The 16058-nt window shown below is 31.6% G+C and overlaps 1 protein-coding gene across 1 annotated transcript; it reads left to right on the plus strand.

Annotated features, from left to right (window-relative positions):
* Positions 1 to 321: 321 nt before the first annotated feature.
* Positions 322 to 14751, plus strand: LOC134683677 (ryncolin-1-like). Its single transcript, XM_063542989.1, has 5 exons — positions 322 to 405; positions 9357 to 9499; positions 11507 to 11603; positions 13425 to 13589; positions 14386 to 14751. Exons 1-5 carry the CDS (start codon positions 387 to 389, stop codon positions 14607 to 14609), a joined length of 648 nt encoding a protein of 215 aa, XP_063399059.1. The 5' UTR covers positions 322 to 386; the 3' UTR covers positions 14610 to 14751.
* Positions 14752 to 16058: the final 1307 nt, after the last annotated feature.

A 16058-nucleotide genomic window follows, 5' to 3' on the forward strand; every position in this document is an offset into this window, starting at 1 on the left:
AACAAATTGTGATATGGTTATATTACCTAGTATTGCAATCGGATGCTTGTATGATGGACGGTCGTCTGTGGTCAAGCAGGGGAGAACATTTTAATCAGCGGAGAAAAACTGGCGGGAGAATAATTTGTATGGTATTACTTTTACATATACATTTAATAAACTCTGATTTTCAAACAGGACAATTTCTGATTCATAAAAACAAAATACTAACAACATCGGTGTCTGTTATTTCTACAACAGAAAGTTCGTTACATCGATGTGCTGCTGAATGTTTAAAAAGTGAATCTTGTTGCATTAGCAGTTATGCCGAAAGTACAAAAGTGTGTGGTATTGATTCATCTGGATGCTGTAATGTTCAAACGAAATCGTCTGAAGAATCTGTTGTAATGGTCAGAAAAAACAAAGGTTTGTCTGTATATGTTTGGATTTTTTTTTTTGTAATTCCAAGAGAAATTAGATTTCAGTTTGTATAGTCTGTGACGTAAAGAAACAATAATACCGAGCTCAAAAGAAAATTCAAAACGGAAGATGCTTGCATTTGATGTAACCTATTTGATCATTTACATCATCATGAACCATGCAAGTAGTATTATTGAAACGGTGATTTCGTGGTAGGTGATGTTCAATTTCGATAATATTGTAGAAATTGAACATTTGCTGATTCCTCTTATTCCAAATGACGGGTCCTCCTTATTTACGTGTACCGTAACATTGTTACATAAATATTGCATAAGAATGTCAATTTGCATTTAATTGTATGAACAAATATTCATGTTTTCCTAAATCTCAGAAAAGACATAAAAATAATTCATTGCTTCTGAAAGCAAATTACAAATAGTGCTGCAAAAGATGTGGGAGTGTTATTGTTTTTTTGTTTTTTTTTAACGATAACAAATATTTTATTCAATCATTTCCTGATATATAAATACCTAAGTAGCCAAGGTCGCATACTTAGAGCCCCTGTATTTTAACAGCCTCACTTGACCAGGGAAAATATCAAATGAGTTTAAACAAATGTTTTACACATTCAGATATCGCAGATCAAATTTATTCATTCGTTCATTGTGTAATCATACGTTTTTTGATTGAGTTAAGTCTGCCATAATTGATATTTTATCGTATGTTTTTCTATGTTGTGATGTTATGCTATTGTTTCAGAAAAAGGGAGAAGGTTTGGATCCATTAAAACGTTTAATCCCGCTGCAAATGTCAGGAATCTGATGTACAGCAGTTGTCGATTGTTTATGTAATATATACGTGTTTCTCGTTTCTCGTTTTGTTTATATAGATCAGACCGTTGGTTTTACACTAGTAATTTTGAGGCCCTTTATAGCTTGTTGTTTGTGTGAGCCAAGGCTCCGTGTTGAAGGCCGTACTTTAACCTATAATGGTTTACTTTTTAAATTGTTATTTGGATGGAGAGTTGTCTCATAGGCACTCACACCACATCTTCCTATATCTATATAATTATATTTAAATAACCAATACAATTGATTTTCACACCTGAATAAATCACTATCGTAAATCCGGTTCACTGAACAAACATGTGTTGATTTAAACTGGAAATACCTTAAAATTTGATTGCGAAAATAAGTTATAGCATGACTTGAAGAATTTTGATGTAATTGAACAGAATTTGAAAGTATTCTTTGAAATATATTATAAAAAAAAGTATAAATGTATAACGAAGCAGACTATATGTGGTAATTAACTTATACTATACACAGACATAGATTCAAATAATAATTACAAGAAAAAAAAAATTCTTTCTGTTTTAATAACATATTGTTTACTACTTTATACACAAGATACAATAAGATTAGTATATATAGATTCGAACGCACCTTTCGTTTAGAGCAGTAGAACTAAGTACATCTTCCTAAATTTTTTCGATACAGAGTTTAATTTTCGTTTTGCATATCTACTTTATATATCCGAGCGTAGCAGAAGAAATTTTAATTCGTTTTTCATGTAGTTTTAGCAAAGCCTGTATAGACGGCACATTTAGTTTAATTTAATCAGATTTGCATTTATTACGTATTGTCCAAATAGCCCATTTGAAATAAAGTATTATTGCATAAACATTGGAATTATGTGAATTCTCTGTACAAATTCCTAATAAAATATCTTTTTCAACGAGAACCTCGTCGCTCATAAGGTTACAAAGATGTAAATTTCTAACAACCGTTTCTATCAATGGTTTCACATTGTTACATTGATAAAATAAATGCTCAAGAGTTTCAATATTATTAATTTCATCACTTAAGTGACATTTTCCATTTTCCATGTGCATTATTTTCAGTTTGTTTTCTGTATATATTAGGTCAGAGTACACAGTTATCATCCTTTGATTTTCGTATATAGTCCTTAGTGTGGACAGTGGGTTACTTGCCAATGTTTGTTATACCCCTTCCAAATTTATTTCTCCATGTTTTATGCCTCATATTGCAAGTTGGGGGGTGAAATGACACTGTAAAAAAATTTGGGTCATAAATATTGATGTAAAGTAGTGATTAGGTCCAGCTGAAAAAGGTCAAAAATTAGCACTTCGGAAGCTGTCAAAAGATTTCAAGACCCCCTCAGCATACAATTGTCCATATTTTGAGTTAGAGCTGATGAAGTTTTCTATAATTTTGATATAATTTGTCCCAAAAGTAGTACAACACACTGTAAAAATATTATTGAGAAAGCGCAGGTGGGATTTTTTTAATTTTCATTTATTGTCTAAAAGAAACGCACTACGAAATAACTGTGTACTCGGACCAATCCTGTGTATAAATTTAGCCAAGTTTTTTCCCAATTTATATACTCGCTATAAAAAATTTCCCATTTTGTTTGACACTTAGGGGTCTCAGTTATGTTAATGTTTAATTGAACATATTTTAATATCACATCCTTGATTTTAATGATTTTATTGTTTTGATTTAAAATTTCAAGGTTTTCAGAAATTTTTATTTTGTTGCTGATCATCGTTATTTTTTTTAAATCTGCATGAATGATTGTTGTACGGAACTTTTAATTCGTGAATATTCCGAAATACAATTACGCCGTTTATCTATTAATTGTATATATATCTTAATGCATGATTTTAAAATCTTTGGTATTATCGTCCCATATATCACCAATAGTTTTGATCTGACTTCTTCAAAAGGAAGAATAAAGTAAAGATTTGTCCTGAAATAGAATATTTGAGTTTCCAAATAATCGCTGTTTCTTTACTTCCATTTCGTTAAATAGACCCTGTGTGATCTTTGTCAATTTTGACCACGATTGTAAAGTGCTTTTTGTAATAATGTGGTAGGTTTTTTATCCCAAGGCCTGAAAGGTCAGAACATTTACACAGAAAAAGTTCATCCTCAAATTTCTTATCACATTTTTTAACCAAAATGTACCTATTGCATTCCAACTAGATAATGGCATATGTAATATCGAATATAAAGATTTGATATATTTACTTTCTATACCACTATCTAAATTTACCATCCCCATGCCCCCTTTTTAACATATAAACAACAAACCTTCCGGTCTACTTGATTCACTTTCCCATCCCAAATAAAATTCCATATTATCTTATTCAATTCTTTTTTGTATATTTCGGGTATACCTCTTATTTCTAACTCATAACCACACACTGATAAAATTAAATTTCTAATAATCAGGACTTTTTCAGAGTAGGTCAATATTCGACTTTTCCTGACTTTGTACTTTTTCGAATATTGATTTCTAAATTTGGTCACTGTCAATGTTATAACCACGGTGAATACCTTGTGGTTTTATGTTATCTGTTGTTCAGCTTATCTTTTTAAAAGTAGCTCGTCTGCGTTTATTTGCGCCAATATGTATTCCCTTAGTCTTTTCGTAATTAATTTTTAACTGTGCCATTAAAGTGCGAGGTTTGGCATGCCATAAAATCAGGTTCAACCTACCACTTTTATTCCCCTTTAAAAGTGTCCTGTATCAAGTCAGGAAGATGGCCATTGTTATATTATTGTTCGTTTCTGTGTGTGTGTTGCATTTTAACGTTGAGTCGTTTGTGTTTTCTCTTATTTTTGAGATAAGACGTGGCACGGTACTTGTCTATCCCAAATTCATATATTTGGTTTTGATGTTATATTTGTTATTCTCGTGGTGTTTTGTCTGTTGCTTGGTCCGTTTCTGTGTGCTGTTGCGTTTCGGTGATGTGTCGTTGTTCTCCTCTTATATTTAATGCGTTTCCCTCGGTTTTAGTTTGTTACCCCGATTTTGTTTTTTGTCCATGGATTTATGAGTTTTGAACAGCGGTATACTACTGTTGCCTTTAATTAGAACCCGATGCCTTTTCATATTTGTCTAATATTTCAAAAGATTTTTTTACAGAACTTTCATTTTTATTAAATAATTGCGTGTCGTCTGCAAACATATTTAATTTGGTTTATATTAGCTCCCCATTTTATTCCCTAGGCAATATAATGCATTGCATGTCTTTTTCTGCCCTTATTGTACAGGCCCAGGGCTCTGCCTGTAATATATATAAAAGGGTCTATAGGACACTATTGCTTGACTGATCTAGAAATTGAAAAATATTTTGAGATGTAGCCATTTGTTTTAAGGTGTAATACCACCAAATCATGGTACGTCACATCCGGTTGCATACGAAAGTAGGTCTAAAAAAATATCCCCTTGAATTTGAGCGTTATAGGTAATTAATCCTACATTTTATTGCAGTAAAACTATTTCTGTGTCATAAACATATGTCTTGGGTATTTCAAAACACCATTATTTTTTATTTGTGATTTCTATAAAAAAAAATTGTAATCTTGAGGTTACATGGAGACTAAACCTTGTACACAGATAGAATAAGGGGAGAAATTTGATTGGTTAACTTCCAATGATGGTTATTTTCTTATATGCAATGAAATGTTATGTGAAATTTTTGCTATAGAACTGGACAGGATAAATCTTTACTCATGCCAAGTATTTCTTTATTTGAAACAAAGATAAATTCTGCTTTTTTTTGAAAAGTGCAAATTTAACAAAGGCTAATAGGGGAAAATCAATGGTGGTATTACACCTAATATGGGAAGCTGTACATGTACCTATGGCCTTGTGAGTAATCGCATGTGTTAAAATTTCTTGCTATTTAAGTGAAATAATACAAAAAATGAAATATTCTAAGTGGATTGAGTCTCCAAAACACATTTTATGAGAAAATTGTCTTGAAATAGGACTGTACCATGAATATTCAGTTGACAGAACAAGCCATACTAAGTGCATATATTTATTTTTTTGGAGGGGTTGGGCTTTTTCTCCTTATTTCTTATATTTTGCTATGGTATAACTAGGTAATACTTAAATAAATATATAGTTATAAGTAGATGAAATTATTTTTAATATTGTAACGACAAGTTATTCACTAAAAGAGAAGCCTTTTATGTCCCTCTTTGGAACGCGGCGTAAATTTAATTTTGACGTAAGGACTTATTGAAACCTCCATGGAGACAGTAAACTTTTATATGGATTGTTCATTCTGCTAAAATGCTTCAATTACTTATTTCTCATAACATTTCTACCATAAATGAGTGAAAGTATTCCAATTTTTTTATTTATTGGCCTGAAAAGTTGAAATTTTGAGAAAATGAGAGGTATAAACTGACCCAAAGAGACCTTATAAAGAAGACAAAGAGGTTTATTAGTGGTATTTTATCTTCCTAAAATCTTCTTGTGTATCATTTTCAACTGTTTGAAGGCAGATAAGATAGATATTTGATCATTTATTAGTCCACACTCTATTCTATCTTGATGCGGCTTGGTTTGGATTTGTCGAAGAAATTTTGCTCGAATCGCTGTAGATATCGTCTTTCAATATACTAGATTTTTCTCAAACTATTGAACTGATTATGAAAAAACTTGAAAGAAATGCTTGAAATAACCAGTATTACAAAGGAAAAAAATCACATTCAGTTTATTAAACAAAAAGGTCTTCTTTAGGTGTAATACCACCAAATCATGGTACGTCACATCCGGTTGCATACGAAAGTAGGTCTAAAAAAGAATTCCCTTGAATTTGAGCGTTGTAGGTAATTAATCCTACATTTTATTGCAGTAAAACTATTTCTGTGTCATAAACATATGTCTTGGGTATTTCAAAACACCAATTTCTTTTTTATTTGTGATTTCTATAAAAAAAAAATGTAATCTTGAGGTTACATGGTGACTAAACCTTGTACACAGATAGAATAAGGGGAGAAATTTGATTGGTTAACTTCCAATGATGGTTATTTTCTTATAATATTATGCAATGAAATGTTATGTGAAATTTAATCTATAGAACTGGACAGGATAAATCTTTACTCATGCGAAGTATTTCTTTATTTGAAACAAAGATAAATTCTGCACATTTTTTTGAAAAGTGCAAATTTAACAAAGACTAATAGGGGAAAGTCAATGGTAGTATTACACATTAATACACGTCTTTGCACGTTTTAATAGCATTTGAACCCAACCACGAAAATTGTCTTCAAAATTAAATTCCTTCATAACGAAGTCTAGCCATCCCCATTCCATCATATCAAAGGCCTTTTGTTGGTATAAAAAGACAATTATATCCTCTTCATCTTCATCATCAATATATTTTATGATATCCTGTATCATTCTATTCGCTTCCGTTATATGTCTGCCTTTTACAAACCCTTTTTGTTCGGGATGTATAAGCTTAGGAAGGACTATTTCTAATCTTTCTGATAGTATTTTAGCTATAATTTTATAATACTACACACACCAATGTCTGCATTCGGAAATACTTGTTTAACTTTGACAATAGCCTGTGTTGCGTACACACTCACCTGCTCACTGTCGTGCTTGATTTACTCAAGTCGTTAGTACCTAAGCCTATGATGACTTTGCCTACTTTTGAGCCATTGTTTTTCATACGATGATTTTCAAAAGCCGCACCCAAACACTGATCGATTTTTTCTAGAGTGTCACAATTTATAGAGGCATTGATTAAATTGTCCTAAAATTTACCAACTCTCTAACAATTTGAAGCTCCTAACATTACATTTGTTCCCTTTGATTTGGTGTGGTATGTGTTAGGTGTTTGTATATGGTTTGTTTCCGCTAATAGGTCGATGGACTGACCTTCATTTTTGTCGTTTTCTTTAGCTTCTCTACCTTCGAGAATTTCGCTAGCACAATTACCATATTAAGACTTATTCATAGTATGGTGTTTAAAAGCAGCGCAATCATTACGGACATGACCGCTTTTTTTGCAGAAGGAATATTTGGATTCGTTAAGACTGTCTCGTTCAAAATACCCAATTTCTGAACAGTTATATGAGCTCTTACTATGATCTTGTTTGTTTTTGCAAGCATAGGAAGGGTGGTTTCTTTGTTTACAATGAATACATGTTATTGTTAAATGCCAATCATTATATATTAAATTTATACAACTGCAAGCAAACTTCTACAATAAATGCATTTCTCGAAACGTTATTATATCATAGGAACACAATTTACTATATTATTATCTAGACTAGTTAAATGTAGTCTTAGATGCATTTTTTTTAATAGTTTATAGTGGCTTTGAACTAGCTGCAAGTAACTGCTAGTACTCTCAGATATGTACTTTTTGTTTTTGTTGATGTTGCTGGGATATACAAGTATCCGGCCACGTACACTCTGTGTAGCATTTCTATATGTATCCAACTGCTGAGTTAAGCTTTTTGCAACTGATTTTTACAGTTCGTTTTCATGTTGTAATGTTACACCACTGTTCCATGTTAGGGGAGGGTTGGGATCCCGCTAACATGTTAAACACCACCACATTCGGTATGCATATGCCTGTCCCAAGTCAGGAGCTTGTAACTAAGTGGTTGTCGATTTTTTTGTATGTAACATACTAGTATTGTTTCCGTTCAAATTAGGTCGTTAGTTTTTCCCGTTTGAATTGTTTTACATTTGTCATTTCGGGGCCTTTTATAGCTGACTATGCGATATGAGCCTTGTTCATTGTTGAAAATCGCACGGTGACTTATAGTTGTTTATTTCTGTGTCATTTTGGCTCTTGTGGAGATTTGTCTCATAGGCAATTATACCACATCTCCTTTTTTATGGTTGATCATATCAAATTGTGTTACATATTGATCAAAAATGAAATATCTTGATATACATAAATTCATTACATGCATGCATTTATTCTGTTTACAATGACATTTAAATGATGTTTTAACAGGTTTCTACGCTCCATTTACCAATATCATTTGTATTATATTATCTTGATATAATGAATTCTTTGTCTACATTAACGATTTTTTAAAAGATTCTTCGATATTATAAAGGGTTCAATTTTGCCCAAATTAAAATGATGGTACAAAATTAGTCAGTTAATTCCACGTTGTTATCATTTTTTAATGAACATTCAAAGTACTTCACTTACATAAGCTTTACAAATTGGTCACGCGTTATGTATATATATTTCTATCATATCAATTTTTTTTTTAAAATTAAAAACGCGCAACGACCAGTACACGAATTTAAAACGAACTGTACAACCATTATGCAACGACAACAAACTGTACAGATGGTTCTAACTGACACCATTTGTTTAATATCTACATGGGTATAACTGAAATGCAAAGAGTTTGTAAGTTGTTAAAGTTATACATGATCTAAGTCGGATCAAAATCAACCTTATTCAAATACACATATTTAGGTGCATGTGTGTGACTTTGACTGATTTAGGAACATTCAAATACGAAATAAAAGAGTTTTGATCTTTCTTGGGGGGGGGGGGTCTTATATCAGCTCAAATTTCAAACAATTACAGACTACGCATATACAAATATCAACCCATCAAGCGGTTAATTATATTTATATTCATTTGCATACGATCAATTTCTATCTTATTCATCTAATATATTTATCAATTAATAATAAGCAGAGTGAATCTGGATTCAACAATTCATTAACAAAGATATAATATAGTATACGTACTCAAAGACTTTAAGTGGTCGTGAGCTTTGAACTTCTTTTTGCTGCATAGAATGCATATTTGCTGTGGATGTAATATTAAAAATACTGTACAATTCATAGACCTCAAAAAAGCAAATCTTTGTTCTATATGCATAGTATATGAGAATTTTTGTTTTATTTTTACTGGTTCTCGTCTTCGAAAGACAGTATTTTGACATTGTTCTTTTAGATCGCTCCGAAATGAAACAATGTCCGGAATTAACCGTACGGGGTTATCCACAATGACTATACATGTAAATTAAAATAAACAAACCCGGTTGACACAAGAACCTTTTTTTCTTTAAAAAAAACCATATCTTTTCGTTTAGATATGTTATTATACAACGTACATGTATTTTCAATTTCAGAAAATTTTACAGATATTCCATTCGACTGTAGTGACATTTTTAAATGTTGGTCAACAATAAGTGGTGCATTTACAATTTACCCTGAAGGTATAGGTGCACTCGAAGTACAGTGTGATATGGACACAGATACAGGAGGTTGGACTGTAAGATCATTATCATCAATCTCATTATTGATTAAAACATTATCGGAGGAATTATCTTTTCTCTACAGACATTAATAAATAGTTGTAGTTAATCGTTAACTTTTGATAAAGTTGTTGTTTGTAAATATTGCATGTAATATGATGTTAACAATTAGTATCCTTTCATCTTGACTCCGCTGCATATGAAATTAACTGTTTTAACATCATCTACTGCCCTTGACTTTTTCCTTCGTTCACTTGATTATATGTATCAAACACCTTTTTGTTCGAGAAGTGTTTTTCTTTAGCACAGCCATGATACAGTTTTAGTCGTATTTTGAATGATTTTTTGGATTTTTTTCTACTTTAAATGTCTTTAACTTCATATTTGATTTTGCTTTTCAAATAATTGGTGCGTCTTATCAGCAGGTAACAATAAACGCGAGTCTGACGCAACAAATTATGAACCTGATTTTATAGATGAGTTCTTTTTCTTATTTTTAATGACACAATGACATTGTTCGGTGTTGTAATTTAACGCTGCTGATCTCCTATGCTGAGTGGTAACACATGGGAATCGAGATGACAACATATTTGAGGCAAATACAACGGATATGTAGGCATTAAAGCAAAAAAAAAATCATTATTCCACAAATCAAAAAAAGTTCCATAAGATTTAAACCGGAGGTGATATCAGGTTCTTCATAATCGTAAACTCGTCTTGGTCTTGTTCGATATTTCTCTACATTAGATTTAATCTTAGATCAGTTATTTACATTTGTATTTAGTCAAGTGACTATTTTTTATCAGTTTGAATACTTCTTTACAAAATTCTTACTTAAAGGTTATAATTTATTGTTGTTGAAAGCAATATTTGTTTATTCAATCTTTATTAATTAATGGAAAGGCAATATGTTCTTTTTTTAAACGTTCTTTACCCATACCTTCGCGTTGTTTATTCTTTAGTTTTCTATGTTGTGTCATATGTTCTATTGTTTTTCTGTTTGTCTTTTTCATTTTTAGCCATGGCGTTGTCAGTTTGTTTAGATTTATGAGTTTGACCTTTGGTATCTGTCGTCCCTCTTTTAAAACATAATGTGTCATTGTTATCACACAATCCCATCAGTGATATGATGATACAATTCGTACCAGTTACATGAAATCAAATGTAGCTTCCAATACCATTGTTTCAATACTTACTGTTTATGCCGGAAGTCAAACTGATTGGTTGTTTTTCTGCTTAAAACATTACTTTGACAGTAATACCTGAAACAGATTCAAATGGTTAAATTTCCTGAATCAATTGTCTTTTGCTACCTTGTTTTGATGACGGTCAGTCTCCAAGGATTTAAAAATCCCTATTGTTATTGGTTCAGTACTGATATGATAATATCGATTAAATCCATCAAATACCGATTACGATGATAGATGAATTTTAAAATTTGAAGAAAAAAAATAATAATGCAAACATCAACATAAAGATAAAATTACTTTTGCTTGATTTCGTGTTAGCACTTATAGTCTAATGTGGTTTTTTTCTATTGGTTGAAGATATATTTGAATGCAGATTCATATATGCTTCTATGTTAACCATGATTCTTGTTGCTTTCGAATAAATTCCAAGATTGGAAACACGGTAATGAGATATTCGCTGAATGACATGAAATCTAAACGCTATCTACAGGTCAATATAGGAATTTAACACCAACAAGTGAATTCGTGTATTTTCTTAGGTACCAATGTTGAGAATTGAGGAAACATTTTATTTTCGAGGTTTTGTCAAAGTCTTCTTACCAGCATATTTCAAAATGTGTACTATTTTGATCATTTTAAATTCATGTTTTGTCTTTATATATGAACATTGGTAGAGTTTGATGTGTTTGAGCTTTTGAATTTGCAATTTGATTAGAGACTTTCCGTTTTAAATTTTCCTCCGAGTTCGTATTTTTGTGAATTTACTTTTTTTTTTACAGATATTCATTGATGACTATTTGCATAACCAAAATTTATTGGTATTTTTAATTGAAGGTGATACAGAATAGAAATTCTGGCTCAACAATCTTTTACGCAGACTGGGCTCAATATAGAGATGGATTTGGTAACATTTTGTCTGATTTCTGGATAGGTAAGAGACATTTCACATCTATATTTGATCTAAGATTTGTAATCATGTCGTCAAACATCTAACTCTCGTATTGGTTTATACATATAACATGGACACATGCGTCCTGGTCAAGCAAATTAAGATCAAACACAAAATGGACAAACTTACACCAAATCGCCTGCACTTTGGCTTTCCAGCTAGACCACACGACGATATTGATGTTATTTCAACGATTATAAAAGTTAAAGTTAATCAGTGTTACGTAAAATGATAACACCCGGCCACCGAAAGCTTCATTTTTATTAAGCCTAGGTGGTCGTGTGGTCTAGCGAGACGGCTGCAGTTCAGGCTATTTGGTGTCACGATATCTCAGTAGCATGGGTTCGAATCCCGGCGAGGAAAGAGCAAAAAATTTGCGAAAGAAAATTAACAGATCTAACATTGTTGGGTTGATGTTTAGACGAGTTGTATAAACATAATGTACACAGCCATGTATCACCATCACTGCTGGTGATCCGATGGATAAATTATTGTATGGTTGTCACTGGCTCAGACGTATATATAAATAGGGATTAACGAGTCTTAATTGAAAACTACATTCACACCTATGATTGCGTTGGATAAAAACCGCAATTTTATACGTGTGCATGTAAAATAAATTTCGTTGTAGAAGGGTCTAAAAACAGCACTAACAACATTTTCCAAAAGACCAAAAAAATGAAAAAAGTATATTTAACCAAAACGCATTTGACTAACAGGTCAGACAACTGATGTTCTTTAACCCTGCTGACTGCCATGGGCGATTGCCAAAAAAAATTGATCACAAGATGTAACAAAATGGTTCTTAATATAAATTAAATACTAAACAGAAAACAAATTAACTTGTGGCCCGATGTTATGCCACAAAAATACGGAGTCAATATTTTTTTAGTACACCAGACTTTGATTTTGACATTGAGTCTCTTCAGTGATGTGAGGGATCGAAATGGTATTTGGAAGGCCATATAAAAAGTACCCTCATATTTATAAAAAAAAAGTATCCTCATTTTTAGATAGACTCTTGAATTTTAAAAGTCAATATAGGATGAACGGATCATATAAACCGGAGGGAAAATATGATGAAAGCCCAAACGAAAAAGTATAAACGAGTCTAAATTGAAAACTACATTCAAACCTATGATTGCGTTGGATAAAAACCGCATTTTTTATACGTGTGCATGTAAAACAAATTTCGTTGTAGAAGGGTTTAAAACAGCACAAACAACATTTTCCAAGAGACCAAAAAAAGTGAAAAAGTATATTTAAACAAAACGCATTTGACTAACAGGTCGAACAACTGATTTTCTTTAACCCTGCTGACTGCCATTGGCGATTGCCAAATAAAATTGATCACAAGATGTAACAAAAATGGATCTTAATATAAATTTAATACTAAACAGAAAAAAATAACTTGTGGCCCGATGTTATGCCACAAACATACAGTGTCAATATTTTTTTAGTACACCAGATCCGGATTTTGACAATAAATGTCTCTTCAGTGATGCTAGGGGTCGAAACGGTATTTGGAAGGCCAGATAAAAAGTACCCTCATAGAGATTTTAAAATACATCGCCTTTTCTGTATCAGCCTGGGTATCATCCCGAGCATCAAAACGGAAGGATATTGATGTTATTTCAACGATAAACCTGAAATACTGCCTTATTTCGAATACTAATATATATTTAAAGTTAATTAGTGGCTACTACATCGTGTCTCACTTTTATAAGGTAACAACTATCTATCAAGCAATGCTACTTTCTTTATCTCTATTTCTATATTTCCTACTTTGCGTATTGTTTATAGGCAATGATAATTTGCATATGCTGACATCAAAGAGGAATTACCAATTACGAGTAGATCTAGTGGACTGGGATGGACAAACAAAATATGCAGTTTACAAGATTTTCATAGTTGGAGATGAAAATACACAATACAAATTGTCTATTGACGGTTATAACGGAACTGCAGGTATTGTTCCTTTGAATACATTAAATTTCAAAAGAGAGTCGAAAGATATCAGAGAGACATTCAAACTCATTGATCGAAATTCATGGCTTGAAAAGAAAACATCAAACAGACAAACAAACAATAGTACACAAAACACATCATTTAAAAATAAAGACCAAGCAACACGAACCCCATCAAAAACTTGGGGTACACTGGATTGGTTTTATACCAAAATTTTATCTACACACATTTGAGAGCATGAAAGTACTCCCAATTTAATCAGTTTTTGAAGCATAATGACATTTAGTATTGAGCTCCGTGTATCTATTATCTTGTCAATGTTAATCGATGTTCGTTCAAAATTGTATATTGGATATTATAATAGTCTAAAGAAGAGGGACGAAAGATACCAGAGGTACAGTCCAACTCATAAATCGAAAATAAACTGACAACGCCATGGCTAAAATGAAAAAGACAAACAGACAAACAATAGTACACATGACACAACATGTGCCTTTCTGAGAAAGTAATCCGTATATTTTTAACTCACATTTGCACCTTTAATGTATACTGCTAGTTTAATGTTTACAACAAGATATAAATAAAATTAGTAGCAGCAACATTTTGAATACCTTTCATCTGTACAGGTGCACATTGAATCAACAACATAACTTACTTAAACAGAAACATATATTATAAAAAAAAAATGCAAAAGTTTTTTGCAAATGAAGTCGAAGCATGTATATATCTGACAACGCAAATGTGAGTTAAGTAATTTTAAACAGATTTTAAAACTGATTTTAATTATATTTTGCAGGAGATAGCTTCTATTACCATAATGGTATGAAATTTTCCACAACAGATTCTGACAATGATCTTGTAACTGATCCAAGTATTCAAAATTGTGCTCAACAATACAGTGGGGGTTGGTGGTACATGAGTTGTTACCAAGTAAACCTCCATGGAACTTATCTATCTTGGGAGGCATTTAGAGGAGCATACTATGATCTAAAACACTCAAAAATGATGATACGAGTTTAGATTCCTATTGTACAAAGTATCGCTTATCCCTTGAAGAAATGCAAAGTTATAATTGTTAAGTTAGTGTGTTCGACATGCCATACAATAAAAATAGGGAAAATTATCTTAACTATAGAACTTTGTGTGAAATAATTATTGAAAAATTTAGAGATGCTTCAACCTTCAGAGAAAGTCTTGTCAATGTCACGTTGAAGTTATTTTAATTTGCACCTGGCCTACTCATTCTTTACAATTACATATCAAATCAGTTAAATTAAAAGTTTATTTCAGCTCTCTTCGTTCATTTCCACCCCAGAAAAACTCAGAAATGTATGAGATAGGGAAAATAAATAAATAAGACAAAATACACTATCATTAAAGAAAACTATATTCGTGGACAACGAAAAAAGGGATCATTAATTGTGGTCTTGGGCCTATTGACAACATGGCATCATTCTAAAAAAGAAATGTTGTATTTTCTTTGCTTTGTAACTACGATGCCCATGTCACACTATTGATAAAGAAACAGTGTGCCCATTTTAACTACAAAATCAGATATTCGAAATACACATCCACATAGAATAAAAATACAGATACTTCCTTATAATCTCGCCATAACTGTCGTATTCCGGACTTGATACAGGTATTTTTCTTTGAAGAAAATGGTGGATTCAACAGGTGTAATGGCTAGTTAAACATCTCACTTGTATGACAGTCGCATCAAATTAAATTATATTGACAATGACGCGTGAACAAAACAAACAGACATAATTTACAACACATATTAATCAGACATTAAATCGGAAGGAATTCACAGTTTTGTTTTGAACTGGCTAGTGTGCATTTTTGTTGCATATCCATTTTCTATCTCCTAACGTACTTAATTTTTAATTTTTAGCTGATATTCAACTTTTTTTTTTACAATTGTCTAGTTAATATCATACAAATGACAAACTTTTGATTAATTTGCTAATTTACATAGCGGTCATGTTGCCTTATAATGACGACAACCAATTCAAAATGATAAGATATGCCATAAAATATATATGCAAATATGTCAAAATCCTTAGACGCATCAACAGTTTGTCCGCATATGTGTGAACTGTATATTTATATAATTTTGACGTCTGGTCCTTAACATACGAACATTGTCATCTTTGAACACTTTCAGTCCATTTAATTGTGTTATCGGAGGCGTTACTTTAGCATAATTGGTCTTAACATAACCATCACAAACATGATTGGTGTAATCCTTTTTGTTTCTGAAATATCAAAATTTCAAGCATTTCAACTTTCTGATTTAGATTGAATAAAGTACAAAGTATTATATGCAAGAAGTGAGATAATCTAAAAAGTTTAATTAATTTTAAATCACAATGTAAAATATATCAAAACGATTGCGTCGATAATTTCATTTGTTATTTTGGTTTGTTAATTACATTGCTTTTATTACTATGTTATCTATAATTT

Source organism: Mytilus trossulus, chromosome 9 (genome assembly GCF_036588685.1).
Source record: "Mytilus trossulus isolate FHL-02 chromosome 9, PNRI_Mtr1.1.1.hap1, whole genome shotgun sequence".
Classification (NCBI taxonomy): domain Eukaryota; kingdom Metazoa; phylum Mollusca; class Bivalvia; order Mytilida; family Mytilidae; genus Mytilus; species Mytilus trossulus.

What these genes read in the sequence shown, in the direction of transcription:
- LOC134683677 (XM_063542989.1), top strand. An exon ending in CAGATACAGGAGGTTGGACT is followed by an intron (nt 9,500 to 11,506) that starts GTAAGATCATTA and finishes TTTTAATTGAAG; the next exon opens with GTGATACAGAATAGAAATTC. An exon ending in CGGTTATAACGGAACTGCAG is followed by an intron (nt 13,590 to 14,385) that starts GTATTGTTCCTT and finishes TATATTTTGCAG; the next exon opens with GAGATAGCTTCTATTACCAT.